Raw genomic sequence first — 24560 nt, 5'->3', positions numbered from 1 at the left:
AGCTCGATGTAGTAGAATGTTCGACCTGGGCACGTCTGTTTTCACGTCCCGCAAATAATACGCTGCAAATAACAACCTGTAGGTGTAATCCTGCAGTCAAATACTCTATGTACTGTCAAGAATTGTGAATTAATAATTTACAAAGAAATATAAAATAAAATACAAAAGATTAATTTATTAACAAGAGTTCTATTTTAACTTTTGGAATGGATTTATAGATGGTGGTGACTTTACACTCGATATGTTGGCGAAAATACATGTTTAATTCCGGAGATACGCATGAAAGAGCATACGACATTGTGATAACGCTTTCTCTGGAAATTATTTCGAACAGTTAGTTCATTAGTCCAAGCACATAGCCAACAGTTGTAAAAACGCAGTTGATCTCTTAGTAACAAATAATCCTGAGCTGATAAAGATCCTCAAAGCGTGGGCTGGTATTAGTGAGCACAGGGTTGTTGTATCGAGATTGCATATTGTAACTCTCAAATACTCCAAAAAGAAACGTAAATAGACCTATTCAAAAAAAATGGAAAAAAATTCACCTGACATCTTCCTGAGAAACAATCTACAGTCCCTCCAAATTAACAATCTAACTGTTGACCAACTATGGTCTGAATTTAAAGAAATGGTATCGGCATCTATTGAGAGATTTATACCAAATAAATTAACAAACGACAGAGCACATCCTCCTTGGTACACGAAAGGGTCGAAAAACTGTCGCTGAAATAACGAAACAAACATGCCAAATTTAAACAGACGCCAAATCCCCATATTGGCGTTTTTTTACAGCTCGAAATTTAGCGCGGACTTAAAAGCGAGATGCTTATAATGGTTCAGGTCGTATGTGACGTATGCTAGCGTCAAGACACAATCGATGCCTTCTCTGCGGGATAGCAATGGAAATACTATCGACGACAGTACTACCAAAGCCGAGTTACTAAACACAGGCTTCCTGAATTCCACCATCAGGGAAGACTAAGTAATTTTCCAGAATTCGAATCAAGAACAGTTGCCAACATAAGTAACGTAGAAGCAGATATCCTCGGTGTAGTGATGCAACTTAAATCACTTAAGAAAAGGAAGTCGTCCGGTCCAGACTGCACACCAGTTAGATTTCTTTCAGAGTATGCTGGTACTTAATCATATATAACCGTTCGCTCGACGAAAGAGCCGTACCCAAACACTAGAAAATTGCACAGCTCACACCAATTTTCAAGAAAGGTCTTCCACTAAATTACCCGGTCTATATTACTAACGTCGATATGCAGCGGAGAAGAAATAGAAACTTTGAGTTTCGCCGATGACATTGCAATTCTGTCAGAGCCATCAAAGTACTTGGAAGAGCGGTTGAATGGAATGGACAGTGTCTGGAAAGGAGGGTATAAGATGAACATCAACAAAAGCAAAACGAGGATAACAGAATGTAGTCGAATTTAGTCGCGTGATGCTGAAGGAATTAGATTAGGAAACGAGACACATAAAGTAGTAAAGGAGCTTTGCTATTTGGGGAACAAAATAACTGATGATGGTCGAAGTAGAGAGGATATAAAATGTAGACTTGCAATGGCAAGGAAAGCGTTTCTGAAGAAGAAAAATTTATTAATATTGAGTATAGATTTAAATGTCAGGAAGCCGTTTCTGAAAGTATTTGTATGAAGTTTAGCCATGAATGGAAGTGAAACGTGGACGATAAATAGTTTAGACAAGGAGAAAATGAAAGCTTTCGAAATGTGTTGCTACAGAAGAATGCTGAAGTTTAAATGGGTAGAGGGAATAACTAATGAGGAGGTATTGAATAGAATTGGGGAGAAGAGAAGCTTGTGGCACAACTTGACTAGAAGTAGGGACCGGTTGGTAGGACATGTTCTGAGACATCGAGGGATCACCAGTTTAGTATTGGAGGACAGCGTGGAGGGTAAAAATCGTAGAGGGAGACTAAGAGATGAATATACTAAGCAGATTCAGAAGGATGTAGGCTGCAGTAGGGAGATGAAGAAGCTTGCACAATGTAGAGTAGCATGGAGACCTGCATTTAACCAGTCTCTGGACTGAACACCACAACAACAATATTCAGAAGGATTGTGAAACATATTGTGATCGAACATTATGAATTACCTCGAAAAAGACTGTATATTGCCACACAGTCAACCCGGATTTAGAAAACATAGTTCTAGGGAAACACAACTAGCTCTTTACTCACACGAAGTGTTGAGTGCTATTCCATATTTCCAGATTTCCAGAAGGCTTCTGACACTATGCCACAAAAGGGACTTGTAGTGAAATTGCATGCTCTTGGAATTTCGTCTCAGTTATGTGAGTGAATTCTTGATTTTCTTGTCAGAAAGGTCACAATTCGTAGTAATTGACGGGAAGTCATCGAGTAAAATATAAATGTTGTCTGGTGTTCTCCAAGGTAGTGTTATAAGCCTTCTGCGGAACCTTATCTATATAAATGTTTTAGGAGGCAATCTGAGCAGGCGTCTTAGGTTGTTTTCAGATGACGCTGACGTTTATCGAGTAATAAAGTCATCAGAAGATCAAAACAAATTGGAAAACGATTTAAAAAAGATATCTCTATGGTGAAAAAATTGGCAATTGACCCCAAATATCGGAAAGTGGGAAGTCATCTACATGAGTGCTAAAATGAATCCGTTAAACTTCGGTTACACGACAAAATCAGTCAAATCTAAAGGCTGTAAATTCAAGCAAATACCTAGGAAATAAAAATACGAACAATTTAAATTGGAAGGAACACATAGTAAATATTATGGGAAAGGATAACAAAAGACTGCGTTTTATTGGCAGGACGGTTATAAAATGTAAATGGTCTATTAAAGAGACGGGCCACACAACGCTTGTCCGACCTCTATCAGAATACTGCTGCGCTTTGTGGAATCCTTACCAGACATGATTGACGGAGTACATCGAAAAAGTTCAAAGAAGGGCAGCAGGTTTTATATTATCGCTAAGTTCGGGAGAAAGTGTCACGGACGTGATACAGGGTTTGTGATAGCCATCATTAAAAAAAAAAAAAAAGGTGTTTTTAGTTGCGGCGGAATCTTCTCACGAAATTTCCGTCACCAACTTCCTTCTCGGAATGCGGAAATATTTTTTTGATGCCGACCTACATAAGGAGAAACGATCCCCCTAATAAAACACGGGAAATCAGAGCTGGGAAACGAAAGATGTATGTGTCCATTATTTCCGCCCGCTGTGTGAGATTGAAATAACAAAGAATTATAGTGAAGGTGCTTCGATGAACCCTCGGCCACACACTTAAATGTGATTTGCAGAATATCCGTGTAGATGTAGACTCTTAAGCGAGAAAAGTAGCGCAGCTGGCCATCTCACATGATTCGGCATGGTTACACATCCCTGTCGGTACGTTCCTGTACTTCACTGACCCTCTTCCTGCACGAATCGCAGTGATGCACGCTGCAAAAGCAGGTTATTCGGGCTTTTGCAAGGTGGTGACATTAATGTGACTGGACAGTGTATTTAATAAAGCAGATTAAAATTCGCTTGAGCTTTCCTACGTGAAACAGTTAGTTGGGATAACATTTTTCTGACACGTAAACAGACTTCCGGAATTTGTAGCAATGTTCTTTTGTCGCTCTGCTTCAGCTTCGGTAGTTGAACGTATGCACTTAGTAGTGATCTAATTATTTTGTTTATTACTAATTATTATTATTATTACACTATTACTTCCGCATGTGTCATGCATTTGTTTCTTTATTGCTGTGTTCTTATTCTATATTCCGTGGAACTACAGATGTACTACATAGGTTTGCTATTTTGAAAGAAACGAAGCGAAAGCAGACTGCCAAGAGAACATTGCTGTAAACTCCGAACAGCTCTTTCACGAGACATAATCACGTTGTCCCATATAACATTTTGACGCATAATACAGTAAAAAAAATTTTTTCGTCCATGGGATGAAGATCTAACGCTTTACTAACTTTTACACGGAAGCAACATTTGTTTTGTAGTACCAGTTGTGCCTTTCATATGCTGTGTAGTTCTGGTGTTAGTTTTAATTAACGTTTACGCCCGTTAAAAGTAAATAGTACCTTTGGCTCACACTCCAGATACTTACAACGTTTGTTACCATCCTGAGAATCTGATATCAGGCGGTTTGGATGTTAGTAGATATTTTCGATATAGCGCTGCAGTCTAAATCAGTTAACATACTGAAGTCTCCTGGCCGGACTGTTTACGAGAGTGTACTGATATAATAGCTCCAAAGTGAGCAACATATACAGGTACAACGGAGTATTCAGCGATAGATTCTCACCTAAAAATTAGAAAGCTGCAAAGGGTGCACCAATAATCAAGAAAGTAAATACAGAGTTGTATCACATTATTCGATCTGCAGTACGATTTTGAAATATACACTATGTTAGAACATTATGAATTACCTGGTAGAAAACGATCTGCCCACACATAGCTAGCACGAGTTCAGAAAATGTTATTCTTCTGAAACTCAACCGACTGTGTATTCAGACGAAGTAATCAGTGCTACCTAAAACATTTCTTAGTAACTGAAGGAAAATCATCAAAATAAAAGTGATACGTGACTCTCCCAACAGAATCATTATAGACGCTCTGTTACTTTTAACCTATATAAACGATTTAGCAGAGATTCTGAGTATCACTAGTAGTCTGTTTACTTGTGGTGCTGTCATTTTCCATTTAGTGAAGTCATAGGGAGATCAAAACCAATTGCAAAATAATTTAGACGTTATATCTGCATGATGCGAAAAGTGACATTTAACTCTTTTTTTTTAAAAAAAGTGTATGGTTATCTACATGAGTACCAAAAGGAGTCCGTTAAATTCGGTTGCACGGTAAGTCACACAAATCTAATCGTTGTGAATTCAAATATATACCAAGGGATTACAGTTACGAACAACTTAAACTGGAGATGACATATAGATAATGCTAAGGAGAAGGCGATCTGCAGACTGCCTTTCACTGGCTAATACCTTAGAAGATGCAACAGTTCTACTAAACAGACCGCTTTAACTACGCTTGCTACCCCTCTTCCAGAGTACTGCTGCCCGTATTGAAACCGTACCAGACATGGTTGTTGAAGGACATCGAAAAAGCTTAAAGAAGGGCAGCTCGCTTTATTACCGCGAAAGAGTGGAGACAGTGTTACGGATATAATACGCGAATTGGGGTGGCCATTATTCAAACAAATGGGTTTCTCGTTACGGCGTGACCTTCTCACAGTATTTCAGTAACAAAAGTTTATCCTCTGAGTGCTAAATTATTTTGTTGACAGCCCCCTACGTTGGAGAATAGATCAAATAATTAAAAAAGAAAATTCGAGCACCCACGAAAGAAGCAAGTGTTCGTTTTTCTGGCACGTTTTTTGGGAGTGGAATGCTAGAGAAGTAGTCTGAAGGTGGTTCCATGAACCCTCTACCAGGCATTGAAATTGGAACTGCAGAGTAGCCATGCAAATGTAGAAAAAATCAGATGGTATCCGACGTACTGTACTCTCTATTGGGAAATGCACAGGCCCATGAATAAATGCTCAACGTCACCATTTTGAATACTCTGTATGAAAGTCGTAACACCGGTACTTCTGAATCGCAATCCTGGCCTTGTGACATGGCACATTATCTCGATGGAAAATGCCACTGCCGTCGGGAAACATGATCGACATCAAGAGCTGTACGTGAACTGCAACCGGTTTACGATACTGCTTGGCCATCAGGGCGCCTTAAACTAGATCTACTGGACACATGGATGCCCACGCGAAAGTTTCCAGTTCATAACGGAGCTTCCGCCAGCTAGTCTCTAGCCCCCAGTAGAGGTGACAAGGAGCTGTTCCCCTGGAAGACGACGGATTCGCGCCTTCTCGTCGGCAAGATGAGAGCGTACCAGCGATCATCAGACCATGTAACACTCCGTCAGTGCGCCACCGGCCAGTGCCGACGGTCAAGTGCCCATTTTAGCAGTACTTGCTGATGTCGTGGTGTTAACATTAGTACATCCGTAGGTAGTCGGCTGTGGAGGCAATCATTAGAGGTGTTCGGTGCACTGTGGTTTGAGACACACTTGTACATGGCCCAGCAATAAAGTCTGATGTTAGTACCGCCACCATCTACATCCATACTCCTCAAGCCACCTGACGGTGTGTGGCGGAGGGTACCCTGAGTATCTCTATCGGTTCTCCCTTCTATTCCAGTCTCGTATTGTACGTGGAAAGAAGGATTGTCGGTATGCTTCTGTATGGGCTCTAATATCTCTAATTTTATCCTCATGGTCTATTCGCGAGATATGCGTAGGAGGGAGCAATATACTGCTTGACTCTTTGGTGAAGGTATGTTCTCGGAGCTTTAACAAAAGCCCGTACCGAGCTACTGAGCGTCTCTCCTGCAGAGTCTTCCACTGGAGTTTATCTGTCTCTCCGTAACGCTTTCGCGATTACTAAATGATCCTGTAACGAAGCGCGCTGCTCTCCGTTGGATCTTCTCTATCTCTTCTATCAACCCTATCTGGTGCGGATCCCACACTGCTGAGCAGTATTCAAGCAGTGGGCGGACAAGCGTACTGTAACCTACTTCCTTTGTTGACGGATTGCATTTCCTTAGGATTCTTCCAATGAATCTCAGTCTGGCATCTGCTTTACCGATGATCAACTTTAGATGATCATTCCATTTTAAATCACTCCTAATGCGTACTCCCAGATAATTTATGGAATTAACTGCTTCCAGTTGCTGACCTGCTATTTTGTAGCTAAATGATAAGGGACCTATCCTTCTATGTATTCGCATCACATTACACTTGTCTACATTGAGATTCAATTGCCATTCCGTGCACCATGCGTCAATTTGCTGCAGATCCTCCTGCATTTTAGTACAATTTTCCATTGTTACGATCTCTCGATACACCACAGCATCATCTGCAAAAAGCCTCAGTAAACTTCCGATGTCATCCACCAGGTCATTTATGTATATTGTGAATAGCAACGGTCCTATGACACTCCCCTGCGGCACACCTGAAATCACTCTTGCTTCGGAAGACTTCTCTCCATTGAGAATAACATGCTGCGTTCTGTTATCTAGGAACTCCTCAATCCAATCACACAATTGATCTGTTAGTCCGTATGCTCTTACTTTGTTCATTAAACGACTGTGGGGAACTGTGTCAAACGCCTTGCGGAAGTCAAGAAACACGGCATCTACCTGTGAACCCGTGTCTAAGGCCCTCTGAGTCTCGTGGTCAAATAGCGCGAGCTGGGTTTCACACGACCGTCTTTTTCGAAACCCATGCTGATTCCTGCAGAGTAGATTTCTAGTCCCCAGAAAAGACATTATACTCGAACATAAAACGTGTTCCAAAATTCTACAACTGATCGACGTTAGAGATATAGGTCTATAGTTCTGCACATCTGTTTGACGTCCCTTCTTGAAAACGGGGATGACCTGTGCCCTTTTCCATTCGCCGCCTCATCTCTTTCACCAGTCTGCCCGCCCTACTTTCGTCCGACGTCTGTAATGACGGGTGGCTGCTAAACGCCACGACGTTTGGATGTGGTTTCGCCACATGTTGAAGACACTCACCACGGCACTCCACGAAAATCCGATACATGGTGCAGTCTCCAAGATCCTTGGTCCGAGCCTCTGGGCCATCACAATCCCCCCTCGTTCAAACTCAGATAAACGGCTCGCCTTCCCGATTCTACACACGGACAGCACGCTCACTAATAGTCATGCACCCTGCATGTTTATGACTAACAGTCACTCCTCTCCAGGTGACACCGCTATCACCTGGACGGGTTCATATCGATATCAGGGAGTTGGCCTTAATGTCCTATCTGATTAGTGTATTTTTAGACAATGGTTTTACTCATTTCTCCTCACGACGCATTTGTACTCTGCTGTGTCCAATGTAGAACACATAAATAACAACTTTTTTGTGAAGTTGCTCTTGTTGAAATACAGTTTTCCTCTCTTTCTATCCCTCTGCCTGCGTGACGTTCTACAGGACGTTACTTCAGTTAAAAATATACAGAAAAAAATTCGAATCTAAAGTAAATGGTATCTAGAAAATCAATAAGAGAATCCATTGCTGGAGTATGTAGTGTGAGATATAGCTAGTTATATTCACTCAAAGGCGCAAATGCGTTTCGTAGAATCTCAACTGGTAAGAACCTGTTGGCCTTTTTATGAGTTCCTGCAACGACAGTGTGTCTGTTCCACGTTTAGCTGGTGAAATACCAAAGCTAGACATCGCTTGCGCTATGTAATGAGGATGCAAAGAATAGCTGTCTTGAATATGTGGCGAAACTTGGTGCAAATTTTGTAGTATCCTAAACAGTCTGCACAGCAAAGCAAAACTATTTCATTAATATGTAATTTTCTTTTTGCTGACACCATGGTTTATGGTAAACGTCATTTTTACGTATAAAGAACGTGAAATTATTTTAGATCGAGACTGGGGAGGGAGAGAGTGATTGGGGGGGGGGGGGGAGAGCAGAAAAGAATGAGAGGGGGGGAGAGAGGAGGGAGAGAGGGAGGGACACAGAGAGAGAGAGGGTGGGGGGGGTCGGGAGTAGGGAGGGAAGGACAGAGTATTTACCATGAAAGATTCCTGCAGCAGCAGCAGCAAATATTCAGAAGGCCTGTGCAAGCGTTAGATGTAAATGGCGCAGTGTGTTTGTTCTCTTCAACTGAAAACTGGTGTCACCAGAGTTTCGCAAAGGTATTCGTTTCAGTTTCTATCTTTAGTAAATGTCTACCTTACTTTTTCTGTTCCAGTCTCTGTGAATCTGCTAATGAAAGTGCTGGAACTGTTAAATATGTAGTGTTCATTTTTCTTGCTTCAGGAGCGACATCATTGACGAGATTCACACAGTAGGCGATCTTTCCCAGAACTTCATTAACTTCCTGTACTTTGTCAAGGATGGTAGCTACATCAGACTCGAATTCACAAAGAAAATTCCAGCAGCTATTGTCACCGTTCATCCCGAGTGCAACGATGCTGACAGGTACGTTACTTTGCATAACTTCATTTTAGTTTTCAATTTTGAAATATAATTTAACACCACTTGCTACAACGATTATGCACCTCACATAACCTGTTTCACACTTCGCAATCGACTATGATTAGGTTTACAGAAGTTATCGGTGAGACATCGATATCAGACAAAATAACACGAAGTATTGCGGAAAAGTGTACAGCCTATCATTAATATAGGTGAATACACTGCCCTACTAACGATGAGTACAATTGTACTTAAGAAAATACGTAGATTAATTTTTAATGATGAGTTGAATTTATTATGGATCAGAAAATTAAAATTAAAAATCGTTCAAATGGCTCTAAGCACTATGGAACTTAACATCTGAGGTCATCACTCCCGTAGTCTTAGAACTACTTAAACGTAACTAACCCACACATCCATGCCCGAGGCAGGATTCGAACCTGCGACCGTAGCAGCAGCGCGGTTCCGGACGGAAGCGCCAAGAACAGCTCGGCCACAACTTCCGCAAATGAAAATTAATAAAAGTTTAGTGATATAATAAAACAATATGGTACTTAGGGCCAGAGTGCACAGCCTTCTTCCTTATACCATTTATATTTGTGAGTGTTCAAGCGTCAGTAGTAGGAATACGGATGTAGACGACATTGATCGGTTCTCAGTATATTCCATACTTAAGGATTGTCTAAAGAACATACAGAAAAAATCAAAACTCAGTGAATTATTCCATTTCACGGCACGCTAAGAATTACTTATAACCTTGCCGGCCGCGGTAGTCGTGCGGTTCTAGACGCTGCAGTCCGGAACCGCGGGACTGCTACGGTCGCAGGTACGAATCCTGCCTCGGACATGGATGTGTGTGATGTCCTTAGGTTAGTTAGGTTTAAGTAGTTCTAAGTTCTAGGGCACTGATGACCTAAGATGTTAAGTCCCATAGTGCTCAGAGCCATTTCAACCATTTGAACTTATAACCTTACGATAATCTAATTTTGATTAAGCAAACCTTCCGTATTAGTATAATTCAAATAAATAAAAATGACTACAAAATGAAAGAAAAATACCAAGACAACGCTGAAGTATTATAGCCAAGACATCAGTGCCGCTACACAAATTTTTCAAAATACATAAAAGTGATCACCACAGGTGAATAAAGGATGAAATTCGCAACCCTTTGCTAGATTCAATAATTCCAGCAGGTATTAAATACCGGTATCAAGGTTTAGTTAAGGTTTGTTGTAGTATAAAAGTTTCAGAATGAATTCGATTAATCAGCAGGAAATGAGCCTTCAATTTAAGAGAAAATTTTGACAAAATTGGCATCTGGTAACATTTTTCATTCAGGCTGTGATTCTCGGAATTAAAGGTAACAGAGCATGGACAACGATGTTTGTTAGTAAAATTATAATTTCACTTCACACAATTACTGGATTGTCCAAAGAAACTTGTGTAGGACTTTGCCTACTGTTTTACAGAACTCGGTGTTAGGGTGACGTCTTAGATGGCGGCAACAATTGCAATAAAGGTCTTGCAGCTGCATACTTTTTAATGCTTACATCAGCCAAATAATGCTCATCTTTCTAATTCTCTTGGAGTCTCCTCTTATATCACCACTGAACTATGGCCCATGCAATCTGCATTTCCTCTCAGACTTAAGGCAAGGCCGCATTACTACATCTACAGCCCCCCCCCCCCCCTCCCCACACACACACACTTAAGTCTTCTTTAAACGCAGCTAAATGACTTCGCTTGTCTTACTGTGTTCGTCACAGACTCGCTATATTCCCGAAACCCTCTTTTACCATTCATAATACATCCTAGATATTATGTAAAGATACATTCCTGGGATTACTAGAATGTAAGACTTACAAAAATTTGAAAATTTGTTTTTATATTCAGTAATTAATTCATTTCACGATACTGAAATTAACCACATAGAGCAAAGGAACTGGAAAAACGAAATTTCATGCGTGAGAAGGCACATAATTGAAATGGAAAACTGTAATTCTGTATCATAGTGTGACACATTGTACTACGACACTACACATCATTTGTCTTAAAGTAACTTTTTCCTGAATATCGATGGTTATTCATTACCGTTTCATGTAGAAGTATTCATTAAAAAGTCAGGAAGTACCTACGAAATTCATAATCGATACGTAATCATAAAACCATAACAAAAAAAAGACTCTACGTTATCTGGCGACAGTTATGGGAGCACAGTCGAAAAAATTCACAAGATTCTCAATCAATATTCTGTACACGTTAGACTGTTCATTCCATTCAACGGAACTTGTAGTGTCATCACCGAATCATATCATTGATATCCTTTCATTCTGAGTTTGAATTTCCCTCTTGAACCTTTCTTTTATTTTCGTCATTGCTCCCTAGATGTGTAGCCTGTGCAGTACCGACGAAGGACTATATCCCTGCCTTACACCCTTTTCAATAAGAGCTCTTCCTTCTTGGTCTTCCACTCTTACTCTTCATTCATGGTTCTTTGTATGTTACCTATCGTTCCCTATAGCTTACCCTACCTTTCTCAGAATTTTGATCGCCTTACATCTTTTTACATTGTCAAATGCTTTTTCCTGGTCGACAAATCCAAAGAACGTGTCTGGATTTTTCTTCAGTCTTGCTCGCATTATCAGCTGCAATATCATAACTGCCTCGCTGGTGCCTCGATCTCTCTTAAAGCCAAAAAACTATCTACTTTATTTTACATTCCTCTCTATAGTAGCCTTGTCAGGAACTTGGGTACATGAAATGTTAAGTCGATTATGCTATAATTCTTACACTCGTCGGCTACTGCTGTTTTTGGAAAAGTATGGACGATGTTTTCGCGAAAGTCTAATGGTTTATCGCAAGTCTGATAGATTTTACATACCAACGTGAAAAGTCGTTTCGTTGCCACTTCACTTCAATGAGTTTATAAATTCCGATGGAATGTTATCAGTTCCTTCTACTATATTTTTTCTTAAGTAGTCCAAAGCTGTTTTGTGATTCTATAACTGGATTCCCTATCTCTCCCCTATCTCTTCATCCGTCACGTCCTTAGACACGTCCTTTCCGCATAGAGGCCTTGAATGTACTCTTTCCAGCTATCCATTCACTCTCCTGCATATAATTTCGTAGTACGTTGTTTTGGCTTTCCTATTTGTTGAGCCAGTCCTTCCAACAATCATTTTTCTCACTTTGTTCACATTTTTCATGTAGCCACTTCATTTTAGCTTCCCTGCGTTTCCTTATGATTTTGTATTACTGAATTTCTCTCATCGTTTTTGTACTTCCTTCTCTAGTCGATAACTTGACGTATTTCTTCCGTTATGTATGTTCCTTCGCAGTTACCTTCCCTTTCCCTAGGTTTTTGTTCCAACTGTAATTATCCTGTCTAGAAATGTCCATTCTTCTTAATATGAAATATCTGCATAACTATTCATTATGACAGTATCTTGAATTTAAGAGAACTTCAAGCATATATCTTCATTTCTTTGTATCTCCGTAGCCCTCATGTTTGGGCACTCATTCTTCCTGACTCTTCTATTAAGATTCAGCCGACTGTTCATCATTAGTAAATTGCGATCAGTGTTTATATCTTGGTACGTTTTACAATCCAGAATCTGATTTTGCGATCTCTGTCTCATCATAACGTATTCTAGCTCGAACTTTCCCATATATAACTTTTCCTCTTGTGATTCTTGAACATAGCATTCGCTATTACTAACTGATAGTTAGCTCAGTTAGCTTATCTGCTCTATTTTACCTTGTGCCTAGGCCACGGTCTACTGTAGCCCATTCCTCCACTCCCTCCCCTGCTGCCAAATTCAAATTCCCCATGACTGGTCGACAACTATGGTTGTTCGTGTTGATTTGCTGCCGCTTCTGAAGAGAGCAACCCTATCACTGAACTGTTCGTAGTAACTCAGGCTCTGTCCTACCTTCCTACTCACAACTAATTCTACTCCCGCTGTACGATTTTTTGCTTTTATTAATATTTCCCTTCACTCTTCTAACATGAAATCCGCGGGTTCTTTCCATTTAACTTCTGTAATCCTCGCTATATCTAAATTGAGACTCTGCATTTTCCTTTTCAGAATATCTAGTTTCCCCACAACTTTCAGACTTCTGACATAAACTGCCCCGACCACTAGAACATTACCCTTTCGTTGGTTGTTGAATCTTTTTCTTATGTCACCTTCCACTTGGTAGGCCCGTCCCAGAGATCCAAATCGGGGAGAACCTTTTGCCAGTGCAGGGATCATCATGACACTTTTTCAATTATTGTCCTACGGATGCATATACGTCTCTATAAGTCAGCGGCTTCCACTGTCCTCTGCATCCTCGTGCCGTTGATCATTGCTGACTGCCCCACCTTTTAGTGGCAGTTTTCTACCACAAGGAGATGAGAGCGCAGTTAACTTCTGTCCGCTCCTCCGTCCTCTTTGACAAGACCGTAGGCAGAAGAAGGGTGACTTCTTATACCGGAAGTCTTCAGGCACTTTTGTTGATGATTTTTATTGAAAATCTAAGCAGTGGCAAGGTTCGAACCCGAGACGAAGAACGTTTCGATTTCAAGTCAAAGACGCTACCCATCCTTTTTTTTTTTCTTATTTTGTTTGACATTGTACTCCTCACTTGGTCTGGGAGGAACTCACGTAACACCCTTACGCGTTCACCGTCTAACACTTAAATTTCTGCATTACAGGGAAAAGACAGCCGTCGGATTACCGTGCCGGCGTCGCTAGACCAGGGGTGCGGGCTACGCATTGTAATCAACTGCTTTCCTGATTCACATTTATTATGAAGGGAAGGGCATGACGATGGCAACACGGTTTTACTTCAGACTTTGTACACCTTTAGTTGGCCAATAAACAACGTAATGTGCAAGTAGTAAGGCGCAGTTCTCTAGTAATTTCGAGAAAATTGCAAGAGAAAGTTTACGGGTCCACAATGTAACTGATGTATCTGTGCGTAGGTAACAGACGTTAGAATTCGTGGTGGTCAGGTGGTTAGCGTTCGAGATTTGTAAGACGTACAGGAGTGAGGTGCGGGGGATTGGGTGTTTGTTTTGTCCTGTCCTCATCTTTGAATCATCATTCAGCAAAGTGGCGAGATGGACTGTGTTCAGTGAGGTGACTTTTCGACTCCCGCACAAATCATCATTTTTGTATTACAAGCGTAAATTCTGTGACATTAAAAAAAGTTGCACCAACAATATTCATTGTTGCTATATTAGCAACGTTTCACCGCCACACAGGTAAACCGCCAAATGGGGCCTGCCTCTGTGTCTGTAGCTCGAAGCGTCGAGGTGCAAAATAGTTCCAGGAACCTAACCAGATTGCACGTATAAGGGATTTCGCAAATCACGTCAGGCATACATTTTCAGGAAAACTCTATGCATTTCATCATTTACTTGTTGATAGTTATAAATATTTTTCTTTTAATAATGAAATTGAATGAAAAATAGCAAGTAGTCAATTAACATGCAATTCACTAGAACTTCATGCAAATACATGTGGTTTTTATAATTATATTATGTCTCAAAGTAATATAACCAGTGATAAAAAAATATAGATTAAAAATTAAGTCTGGACGAGAGTCGAACCTCCGCCTCGTACGCGTTCGCATTAAGAAGTTCGAATGCTAACCATTGATTTTCTTTTGCATTTTGTTCGTTATTGTTCGTTGTATTTGGTCGTAGCTGACATCACATGACATCCGTTGAAGTTCGTTGTTGATACCTTCACCCAGTTTTTTTATTACGCAGACTAGCCAGTTCTCTGACGAACACGCTGAGCAACCTTGCTGGCCGCATTAGGAATTATTTTAGAATGAAGTACGTCTTCAAAAAGACCGAGTAAAACGTCGCTTTACCTTCACGCATAACATTGGTCTTAACAATACTATACTTAATAAAGTGAACAATAATTTAAAAAGGATGAAAATTAACAGAAAATTTCTATAAGAAAACAGCTTTATCACTCTGAGCAAGTTAACTAGCTGAGAAAAGTCATTTGTACAAAGCTGCCGTCTCACCTCAAATTTCTTCTCTTCAAAAATAATAACATTATTCAAAGTACACATTCTGTTCGTTTTCTAATGTATTCATGTTACTCATCCTTGCTGTATGTTACAGTCAATCGTTCTTCATGTAACAGATACCATCAGAGATAAAAACAGCACTACTTAATATGTCCATCACCTACGACACTTCGACTAAGAGGTATCAGACTGTGCAGAGCCAAAGACTGTGCGATGACAAGACCAACGATTATTTAACAGTAACGTAACTTGGTCTCTTTCTGATGTGCACATCGATGACATACAAAAACCAAATGACATGACCACTTTACATATACTGCACCTTCTTCCAGTAGAACTTTGTATCAGGGTCTTTTCAGATACGAATGGGAGGAGGACAAAATTGTAATCATTACGGAGAGGTATGCACAAAACATGTTACAAATACAAAGAGAAAATTAGTTTTGGAAGAATATAAGTTAAATAACCATAATCAAAGAATTCATACAAAATTCAAGAATGTGTTAATGCTTAATTAAAAGAATTCAACACTACAAGGGTATAAATTTTGTATAATGTCTTTGAGACTTCTGCACAGGGAAATATAAATACAAAGAGAAAAATAGTTTTAGAAGAATATAACTTAAATAAATATAATCAAAGAATTCACACAACATTCAAGAACGTTAATGATTAATTAATAGAATTCAACACTACTAGGGTATAAATTTTGTGTAATGTCTTTGAGACTTCTGCACAGGGAAATTTTGAAAGTTGGCGTCATATTTTGTAATGAAGTAGTATTGGTAATCTGCAGTGTGGTGTATAATTAGGAAATAGATTGATCAGGGAGTAACCAAGGTTCACAGCAAGGAGTACCTTATGCAATCAGTCAAATGTCAGACTACGATTATACCAAATATGGCAAGTAATTATAATGCTATCTAATTATAGTTCATCCCTTACTTCATGCACATTTTAATAGTTCTGTCTGTAATTGCATCAAACTTTCAACAAATACCACAGTTTACTATTCTGTTTGCATATTTCTGTCATGTGTTTCATACATTCTCATAAGTTCATAATATTTCGCTCCATCACTCGGACAAACCATTCCCCATACTTGCCCTACCTAGCCATTTCTAATCTTTGCCCTACCTCATCATTTTTCATATTTGCCCTACCTAAACATTTCACCTCACATTCCTTTTTGTAATCATCGCTTTTTCTTGCCTTTTGTGTCTTTGTTTCCTTCCCACACATCTCTCATGAGTTTTTAAATGATTGATGACTTATGAGAGCTCCCTACAGTGCTGTACTTAATATAATTGTACTAATGGCGCTGCACACTATAGTAAAAGTTTATGCAGAGAATAAGAGTTCTAAAAAAACTCAATGCATGACATAAGTGTAAAAAGCAAATACAACCTGAAAATTCCTTAAGTTAAAGCAAAGCATCTTATTATATCATATGTAAATAGAAGAAGACATTTAATCTACAATTTCACACATATTAGTAGAACAATAGATATAAAAGTAACTTACCCTAAACCATGGCAAAAAAGACTAAAGATGAAAGGTAAAAAAAACTGATTAATTTTCCTTTTAATTCCTGCATATCATATTGTCTGCCCATGTCACACCTTGCAAGTGATGAATTTCATCTTCTCTTCCCAAGAATTTAAAATTTCCACGAATACCTAGACTATTACGATATCCTTTCAGACATGTACAAAGTTTATCTGTTAGAAAAAAAAACGACAGTTTTGTTGTACAGAGTACAGTAGAAGTTAGATTTTCGGATTCGTGTAGCTATACAAAAATCACAAAAGAACATTATTCATTAGTATAAATAGGAAAATAGGCACTGATACAAAGGCAAATCACAGAAAGTTCTGTGAGGTACTATATACTAAAAGAGTGTATCACAGTATAGAGTAGCGATCAATGCTGAGCCACATGTTTGCAAATTATTTTCTTTGCATAAATGAAGAAAAAACATATACTTCTCAAATTATTGTAAAGTATAATTGTTACACGCTGTGTTGTTTCGATGAAAAAATGGCGTATATGTTTAGTAAAAAGGTTGAATAATTCGCGTCAAATGATTATAAACTATACACCAAAGAAAGAACCGTGTTGTCTTAATTCACATTACCTTCATTCATTGTTGATCCAGCTGAGCCTTTTAAAAATTTCACCTTTTAGTCTTATAAACACGAAATACATCCACATAGCATAAAAATTGATTGTAACAAGACAGAGGGTCCCTATGCTCTAACCATTACTCACTCACTCTTTCTCTTCATGAATCGTCATGATGATTGCCTCATTATATTTCAGTATCCATCAAAAAACCTCATAATTGTCATCTCATGTATCTTACCAACAAAAATCTCATTATTCTGTTACAACATTATCATACCCTCTGTTTTCATCTCAGTACACACTTAAAATCATAAATCCATACTCTGTCTTCGTCCACATATTCCTACGTAAACAGCACTTCGTAGAAATAATTGTAAATATGCAGTTGAGTAAACACATTATCACCCCACAATAGAGTCTGAAAAACTTCTGACATCAAAATACTTATCTCTCTTCTTACCAGACAATACAATTACCATCCTAACACTTGTATATCTCATGTTATATGTCTCTGTATTATCATCACTGTTTACTGCCAAAAACATGTCTCATTTAAACTACACATTGCTGATAACCTGTGTATCCTTTCAGAACTGGTTTAAAATATACAGTGAATGTTAATTTTATCAGAAATTATTTATTTTCACTCAAATTCTAGATAAAAGTTCGAAGTATGTAGCAGTGTGTTTAGTATACGCGTTGGGGCAGGAAATCGGTTGAGTCGTTGTGCAATAAGTGAAGTTTGTTGGTCGACGATAGTCGCCCTATTCTTGTGCCTTCCAAGCGATGGGAGTCTCTCTGATATGAGGTGCAATAACATTGTTTATCGCTAACTGCTGATGTGCGCTCTAACACAAGAAGTATTTTAGAAACAGATGACATATAGTTCTGTTCTCTGGGTACCACTTTAGTAAACAGAATTATTCTATATATGGTTTGTTATGTGAAACGTGAAGTCCATTTCTCTTTTGTATCCGAATAGATTCAATTTCCACAACATTCTAGTGTACAGTTTTACATATCCTGTACGGTCCCTTGTGTACGAGAATGAATTTGTGACTAAGATGCTTACTTTTACAAGATAAATAGTGAGACTTAACCAGCCAAACTAGATTTTTGCCCTTGCTAGGATGTCTTTCTTCTTTCTGCAGCCTTTTTTAATTTAGTGAACGATATATCTACTGCTTTCTTATGTCGTAATATTCATGAAGCTGGAAATAGTATTAACTTCCTGATGTGAAGTGGTATCTGTTGATTTTTGAGTACAAGTAACGGAGATAAAGGTATAGAATCGGGTGGTACCTCATTGAGGATCTCATGGAATGTGTGAGTGTGCTTATCCCAAGTCTGTTGTTGACGATGAAAATATATCCCACAGGGCTGGATTCGACTGAGGTCAATAGAGTGAAATAAAAAAAGGTATAATTTGTGACGTCGTGAAGTTCTTAACCAAATATTGTCGGAAATAACTATATCAATCTGACCAACTTCTCGTAGAAAATTATTGACAAAGGCCTTGGATTTTCTTTTGGCAGTAGCTTCTCGTAAATGAGTGAATGAAACGAATTTTCAAGTTAGTTCAACAGCAACAAAAATGTGTCAGTATCCAGAGTGACCTCACAAGAGGTCCTAACTGGTCTACTGCAGCCTGCTTCGATAGTTTAGAAGGAATTTTAGGAAATAATAGTGCTTGATGTGTAATGGTTGATGGTTTGGCTTTCTGACACAGTCTGTATTTTGTTAAAACATTCTGTATTTTTTTCTGTATTTTATTAAAGTAACAAGTAGTACGAAATCCGTGAAAGCATTTTCTCAGATCAAAGTGAGCATAGCCGCGATGGGTCTACCAAACAAGTTTATTTGCAAAATCATTGGGTATGAGCGCAACCTAAAGAGAGTCACTGACTGCACATCTTTAGAAAAGAATGTTGTTATGTACAAAATAAAGTTGACTTATTGCAGTAGTTGTTTCCTCGTACAATATACATTCTACCTCTATCCAGATAGGGTCCTTATCATGTTCATACGCTATGGCTTGTAAAGAAGCGGAGATAAAGCTTTCAAATGCTACCTTTCGTATCTACAACATACTTAAGGTTTTCTCCAAATCATTTTCAGATTTGTTCTTGACAAAACCAATAGGAGAAGGTGATAAAGTAACCGCTACAACATTTAGATTACAAAGAATGTGACAGAGTAAAACTTTGGTTGATCTTCACACATAACTTTTGGATGAATTATACTACGCTTAACAAAGTGAACATTGATTTTAAAAGGTACAATGTTAACAGAATATTTCTATAAAAACCAAAGAGCTTAATCAGTTAATATGTTATTGCATGACTCAGGGAAATGGATTAGTCTTCCTCTCAGCTCTGAGCAAGTTAACTAGCTGACAGTAATCGTTACTAGCTGTGCACTGCTTTGGTCTCACTTTAAAATTCTTCTCTTCAAAAAAATATTATTCATAATACTCTTTCCGATTTTGTTAGTTATTCATGTTACTCAACCTTGCTGCCCACCATCACAATTCAACACAGCACTACTGAATACGTCCATCACCAATCACACTTCGAAAAAGCATGTATCAGACTGCGCAGAGGCAGAGATTGTTTCACAGTTACGTAACTTGCTCTGTCTCTCTCTCTCTCTCTCTCTCTCTCTCTCTCTCTCTCTCTCTCTCTCTCTGATGTGCACGCCTTTGTCACACAAAAACCAAATGATATGACCACCTTACAAGTTCACGTGGGATTTTCTCGGAACTGTCAGAGTATTGCACCTTAGTTCTGGTACAATTATGTTTTTTTAACCTTCCTATTGTGTTTCAAACAGAAACACAGGTATTGTGAATGGGTCTCTTAGACCTGCAACTTAAAAAAAGATATATTCTTAGATGATTCTCCAAAATTTATTTTGTATTTAGTTTTATTATGTATAAAAAAGAAGTTTGAACTTTTCAACATTTATTGAACATATTTAATACAAAAATGTTATAAAATTTTAGTTTGAGAAACAAACGTGCATACATAGTACTTCAAAATAGTATTTGTATCAGGGTTTTGGCATACAAACGCATGTTATAGCTTAAATTTTAAATTTACTATACACAATAATTATCTTAAAATTTAATCACGATATTTAATTTTGAGGCTCAATGTTTAACTCAATTTCAATGGATATGGTATAGTGTACCCAATTATTGCACTAAAGATTTTCATGATCTAGACAGAGGAATGATTGACTGTCACATTTTTTGTTAGTCTTTCGAATTTTTTTCAGTCCACACTCTTTACATCAGTCCCTCTACTGTTCTTTTGCACCTGAACTCATTGTAGCAATATTTTTCAAACTTACTTTGATTTTGTCATGAATATTTTTAGTCATTCTTTCGTCTCGAATTGGTTTTGTCAACTCAAATCCAAGTTCTCTTAGAAATAGACGCCGTTTGTACAATTTGTTGTGATTATAGCCAGGATTAGTGTGTACATACGACACATAAACATTTATTGCAGCAATGTCTAGCATGCTATAGAACAAAGAAACAGGCCATCTCTTAGTACACCTTTCACAGGAATAAGTACTGGCAAGTTTATCTGTTGTGTCAACTCCTCATTTGACTTTGTTGTAATGTAGTATACTTCAGGCTTCTTATGCTGCTCTGAAGACAAACTACAGTCAGGCGCATTGTAGATAGTAATACTACTCCTATATTCTCTATTGGCACATACGAAACCAGCGTTACGTTACTCTGAAATCCATAGATGGTTAGAAACACAGGTCTGCTAGTGTTCGCCAGAATTTCCTTCGGAATCTCAGCTTTGTTCTATGTGAGAGTCCCAACTAATGTTAGATCTTTCTTTAGAAGTTCTATGGGCAGAGCGTAACCCATAAAGGAGTTATCGATGGTAGTGTTTTGCACAGTTCTCTCAGTACTTTCTACAAGTCTCAATCCAAAATTTCTGCATTGATTTGCTTCTTGTGGACCATTTTCCGGTTTTCCTGTATACACCTCTGCTGCACAGACATATGCTGTTTCCACTTCAGATAACAACCATAGTTTTATTCCACGTTTTCCTCTCGGTTTTGAAGGCATGTACTGACGGAAGGGTCACCTTGCTCTTAATGGAACCAATTGCTCGTCCACTGTGACATTTTGGTAAGGAACGAACAGTTTAGGAAACTGTTCCACAAATAAGTCCAAGACAATCCTGATAGCAACCAGTTTATCATAGAGTCGCATAGGCTGGTCGATGTTCTATGTTGTGAAATCTGAGAAATCTGCTGATTGTATGGAATCGCCGCACGAAAAATTGGTCGACCATTGCTGATCTCCCATAGCTCTTCAAGAGATTCTCCAGCAGATCTGTAACACCACCCAATATAAGAAGTCTCAAATATTCCTCCAGTTCCTTATTTGTAATGGATATGAACGTCGAATCTTTGGCTTGTGATACTTGGGTCATTTGTCTGTTGGTTTCATTCAGAATCAATGCCAACATTTCTTCCATTATAAACAATAAAAATGATGATACTTTCGTTTAGCTAATTCACTGAAGAGCAAACTGGGGAGGTCCTGGAGCAGGACAAAGAATGTTTCCACCCCTAAAGAAATGGAAAATAAAAAAAGGATATTAGCTGAGAATTAACCACAAACCAAAAAGATAATCTGCAAATAAGCACAAGAAATGTAAATCTGGCATTAGGTAAAAAGTAAACATATATTGCATACATGGCCCATGAGATTATGGAAGATTAAGGACATCATCAGCCTAGACAATGAGCACATTGCCTTCCCTACAACAACGAACAGTTTCGAATCCAAGACCACAGTGGTCCTTAAGATATAGACCTATAATAATAATAATGATATACTCGTAAAATTGAGTTGCATAAAATATATTTGTAATGCTCACATTGCCTTTGACGCAGCTGGAAGATGTGTAGACCACTCTGTACCATTATTCGACTTATAAACATTTCCAACTACATTAGTTTCGTTAGACAACGTAGCTGCACCTTTATCCGCTTCAATAACATCATTCTCCTCACTTCCGGCTGATACAGTATTAACATCACTTTGACTATCAACAGAATCTTGAAAATCTGAATCATTTACAGGAGCATCTACCGTTTCGTCATATGATTCATTCAGAAACCTTTCAAATTGTTCATCACTGGGAAAACGACGAGTCATGTAGGCACACTAAATCAGATTGACGATGCAGTTGTTACACAAATTCTTACAACAATATGAAATACCTCTGAGCCATTGTAGACCATACGACAAGAAACGCATGTATTACAAACAATTTGTTGGAAGAATTCAAATGAATATCCACAAGGATCTAAAAGACCCATTCTCAAAAGTGTTTGAATGGTATTTACTTCAAAACGTATTACATATTTTGAAGCAAATATTAAGGGTAATTATTACATACCTCAGGATTACAAAAGTTCCTGTCATGAAATAAATATTATTCGCAGTTTGATGTTAATTTTAATAAGCAAACTGGATCAGCTAGACACATTCGCAATATGAAGGTTAATGGTCTACTAAAGGTGTACAAAGTCTGAAGTAAATCTGTATACCCACCGTTGTGCCTCCCCTTGTGAGAATGTTCATGGCGCTGCGTGTGATCACATGACACTGGAATCATCCAGTTCACACGAATGCGTAAAGGAGGATATGCGTTGCATTACATACCAATATCGTGTAGCAAATCTTGAGCAGAATCGTTCAGAATATGTGACATTCGAACATTAAGAAGCTCTTGAAAGAATGGAAACTTCTGTAAAGATTCAGCGTGTCTTCAGATAACGCAACCAAAAGTGTGGACCACAGCTTCCCTTATTTACATTCACTGCGCTTTGGAAACTATCGTCTAAATTATCGGAAAGGTGTTACAAATGGTTGAAATGGCTCTGAGCACTATGGGACTTAACTTCTGAGGTCATCAGTTCCCTAGAACTTAGAACTACTTAAACCTAACTAACCTAAGGACATCACACACATCCATGCCCGAGGCAGGATTCGAAACTACGACCGTAGCGGTCGTGCGGTTCCAGACTGTAGCGCCTAGATGCACTCGGCCAACTCAGCCGGCGAAAGGAGTTACATTACAGTGTTATAGACTAATAACCAAAATATGATCGTAAAGAAGATCGTCACAGATACTCGACTCACTAGTTGATCTTTTGACTAATTGAACAGACTAGGCTATATTGGTTCACATGAAAAGAAAGAAACATCAGTACGCACCAAGAAAGCATAAAAGCTCTCCAAACGTTTTCATTATACACTCCTGGAAATTGAAATAAGAACATCGTGAATTCATTGTCCCAGGAAGGGGAAACTTTATTGACACATTCCTGGGGTCAGATACATCACATGATCACACTGACAGAAACACAGGCACATAGACCCAAGCAACAGAGCACGCACGATGTCGGCACTAGTACAGTGTATATCCACCTTTCGCAGCAATGCAGGCTGCTATTCTCCCATGGAGACGATCGTAGAGATGCTGGATGTAGTCCTGTGGAACGGCGTGCCATGCCATTTCCACCTGGCGCCTCAGTTGGACCAGCGTTCGTGCTGGACGTGCAGACCGCGTGAGACGACGCTTCATCCAGTCCCAAACATCCTCAATGGGGGACAGATCCGGAGATTTTGTAGGCCAGGGTAGTTGACTTACACCTTCTAGAGCACGTTGGGTGGCACGGGATACATGCGGACGTGCATTGTCCTGTTGGAACAGCAAGTTCCCTTGCCGGTCTAGGAATGGTAGAACGATGGGTTCGATGACGGTTTGGATGTACCGTGCCCTATTCAGTGTCCCCTCGACGATCACCAGAGGTGTACGGCCAGTGTAGGAGATCGCTCCCCACACCATGATGCCGGGTGTTGGCCCTGTGTGCCTCGGTCATATGCAGTCCTGATTGTGGCGCTCACCTGCACGGCGCCAAACACGCATACGACCATCATTGACACCAAGGCAGAAGCGACTCTCATCGCTGAAGACGACACGTCTCCATTCGTCCCTCCATTCACGCCTGTAGCGACAACACTGGAGGCGGGCTGCACGATGTTGGGGCGTGAGCGGAAGACGGCCTAACGGTGTGCGGGACCGTAGACCAGCTTCATGGAGACGGTTGCGAATGGTCCTCGCCGATACCCCAGGAGCAACAGTGTCCCTATTTTGCTGGGAAGTGGCGGTGCGGTCCCCCACGGAACTGCGTAGGAGCCTACAGTCGTGGCGTGCATCCGTGCGTCGCTGCGGTCCGGTCCCAGGTCGACTGGCACGTGCACCTTCCGCCGACCACTGGCGACAACATCGATGTACTGTGGAGACCTCACGCCCCACGTGTTGAGCAATTCGGCGGTACGTCCACC

At 39.4% G+C, this 24560-nt stretch overlaps 1 protein-coding gene across 3 annotated transcripts in view; it reads left to right on the top strand.

Annotated features, from left to right (window-relative positions):
* Positions 1–24560, top strand: part of LOC126284033 (toll-like receptor 2) — a 111580-nt gene that overhangs the window by 21572 nt on the left and 65448 nt on the right. For 2 of the 3 annotated variants that reach the window (XM_049982592.1, XM_049982601.1), the window contains exon 3: positions 8846–9007. In XM_049982592.1, the coding sequence (XP_049838549.1) occupies positions 8846–9007 (162 nt within the window). Of the gene's footprint in view, positions 1–8845; positions 9008–24560 lie in introns of those variants that run through there. The other variant, XM_049982610.1, reaches the window with a different exon arrangement.

Source organism: Schistocerca gregaria, chromosome 1 (genome assembly GCF_023897955.1).
Source record: "Schistocerca gregaria isolate iqSchGreg1 chromosome 1, iqSchGreg1.2, whole genome shotgun sequence".
Classification (NCBI taxonomy): Eukaryota; Metazoa; Arthropoda; class Insecta; order Orthoptera; family Acrididae; genus Schistocerca; species Schistocerca gregaria.
Note: the sequence above shows the minus strand (reverse complement) of the source record. Positions and strands in the feature narration are given on the sequence as shown.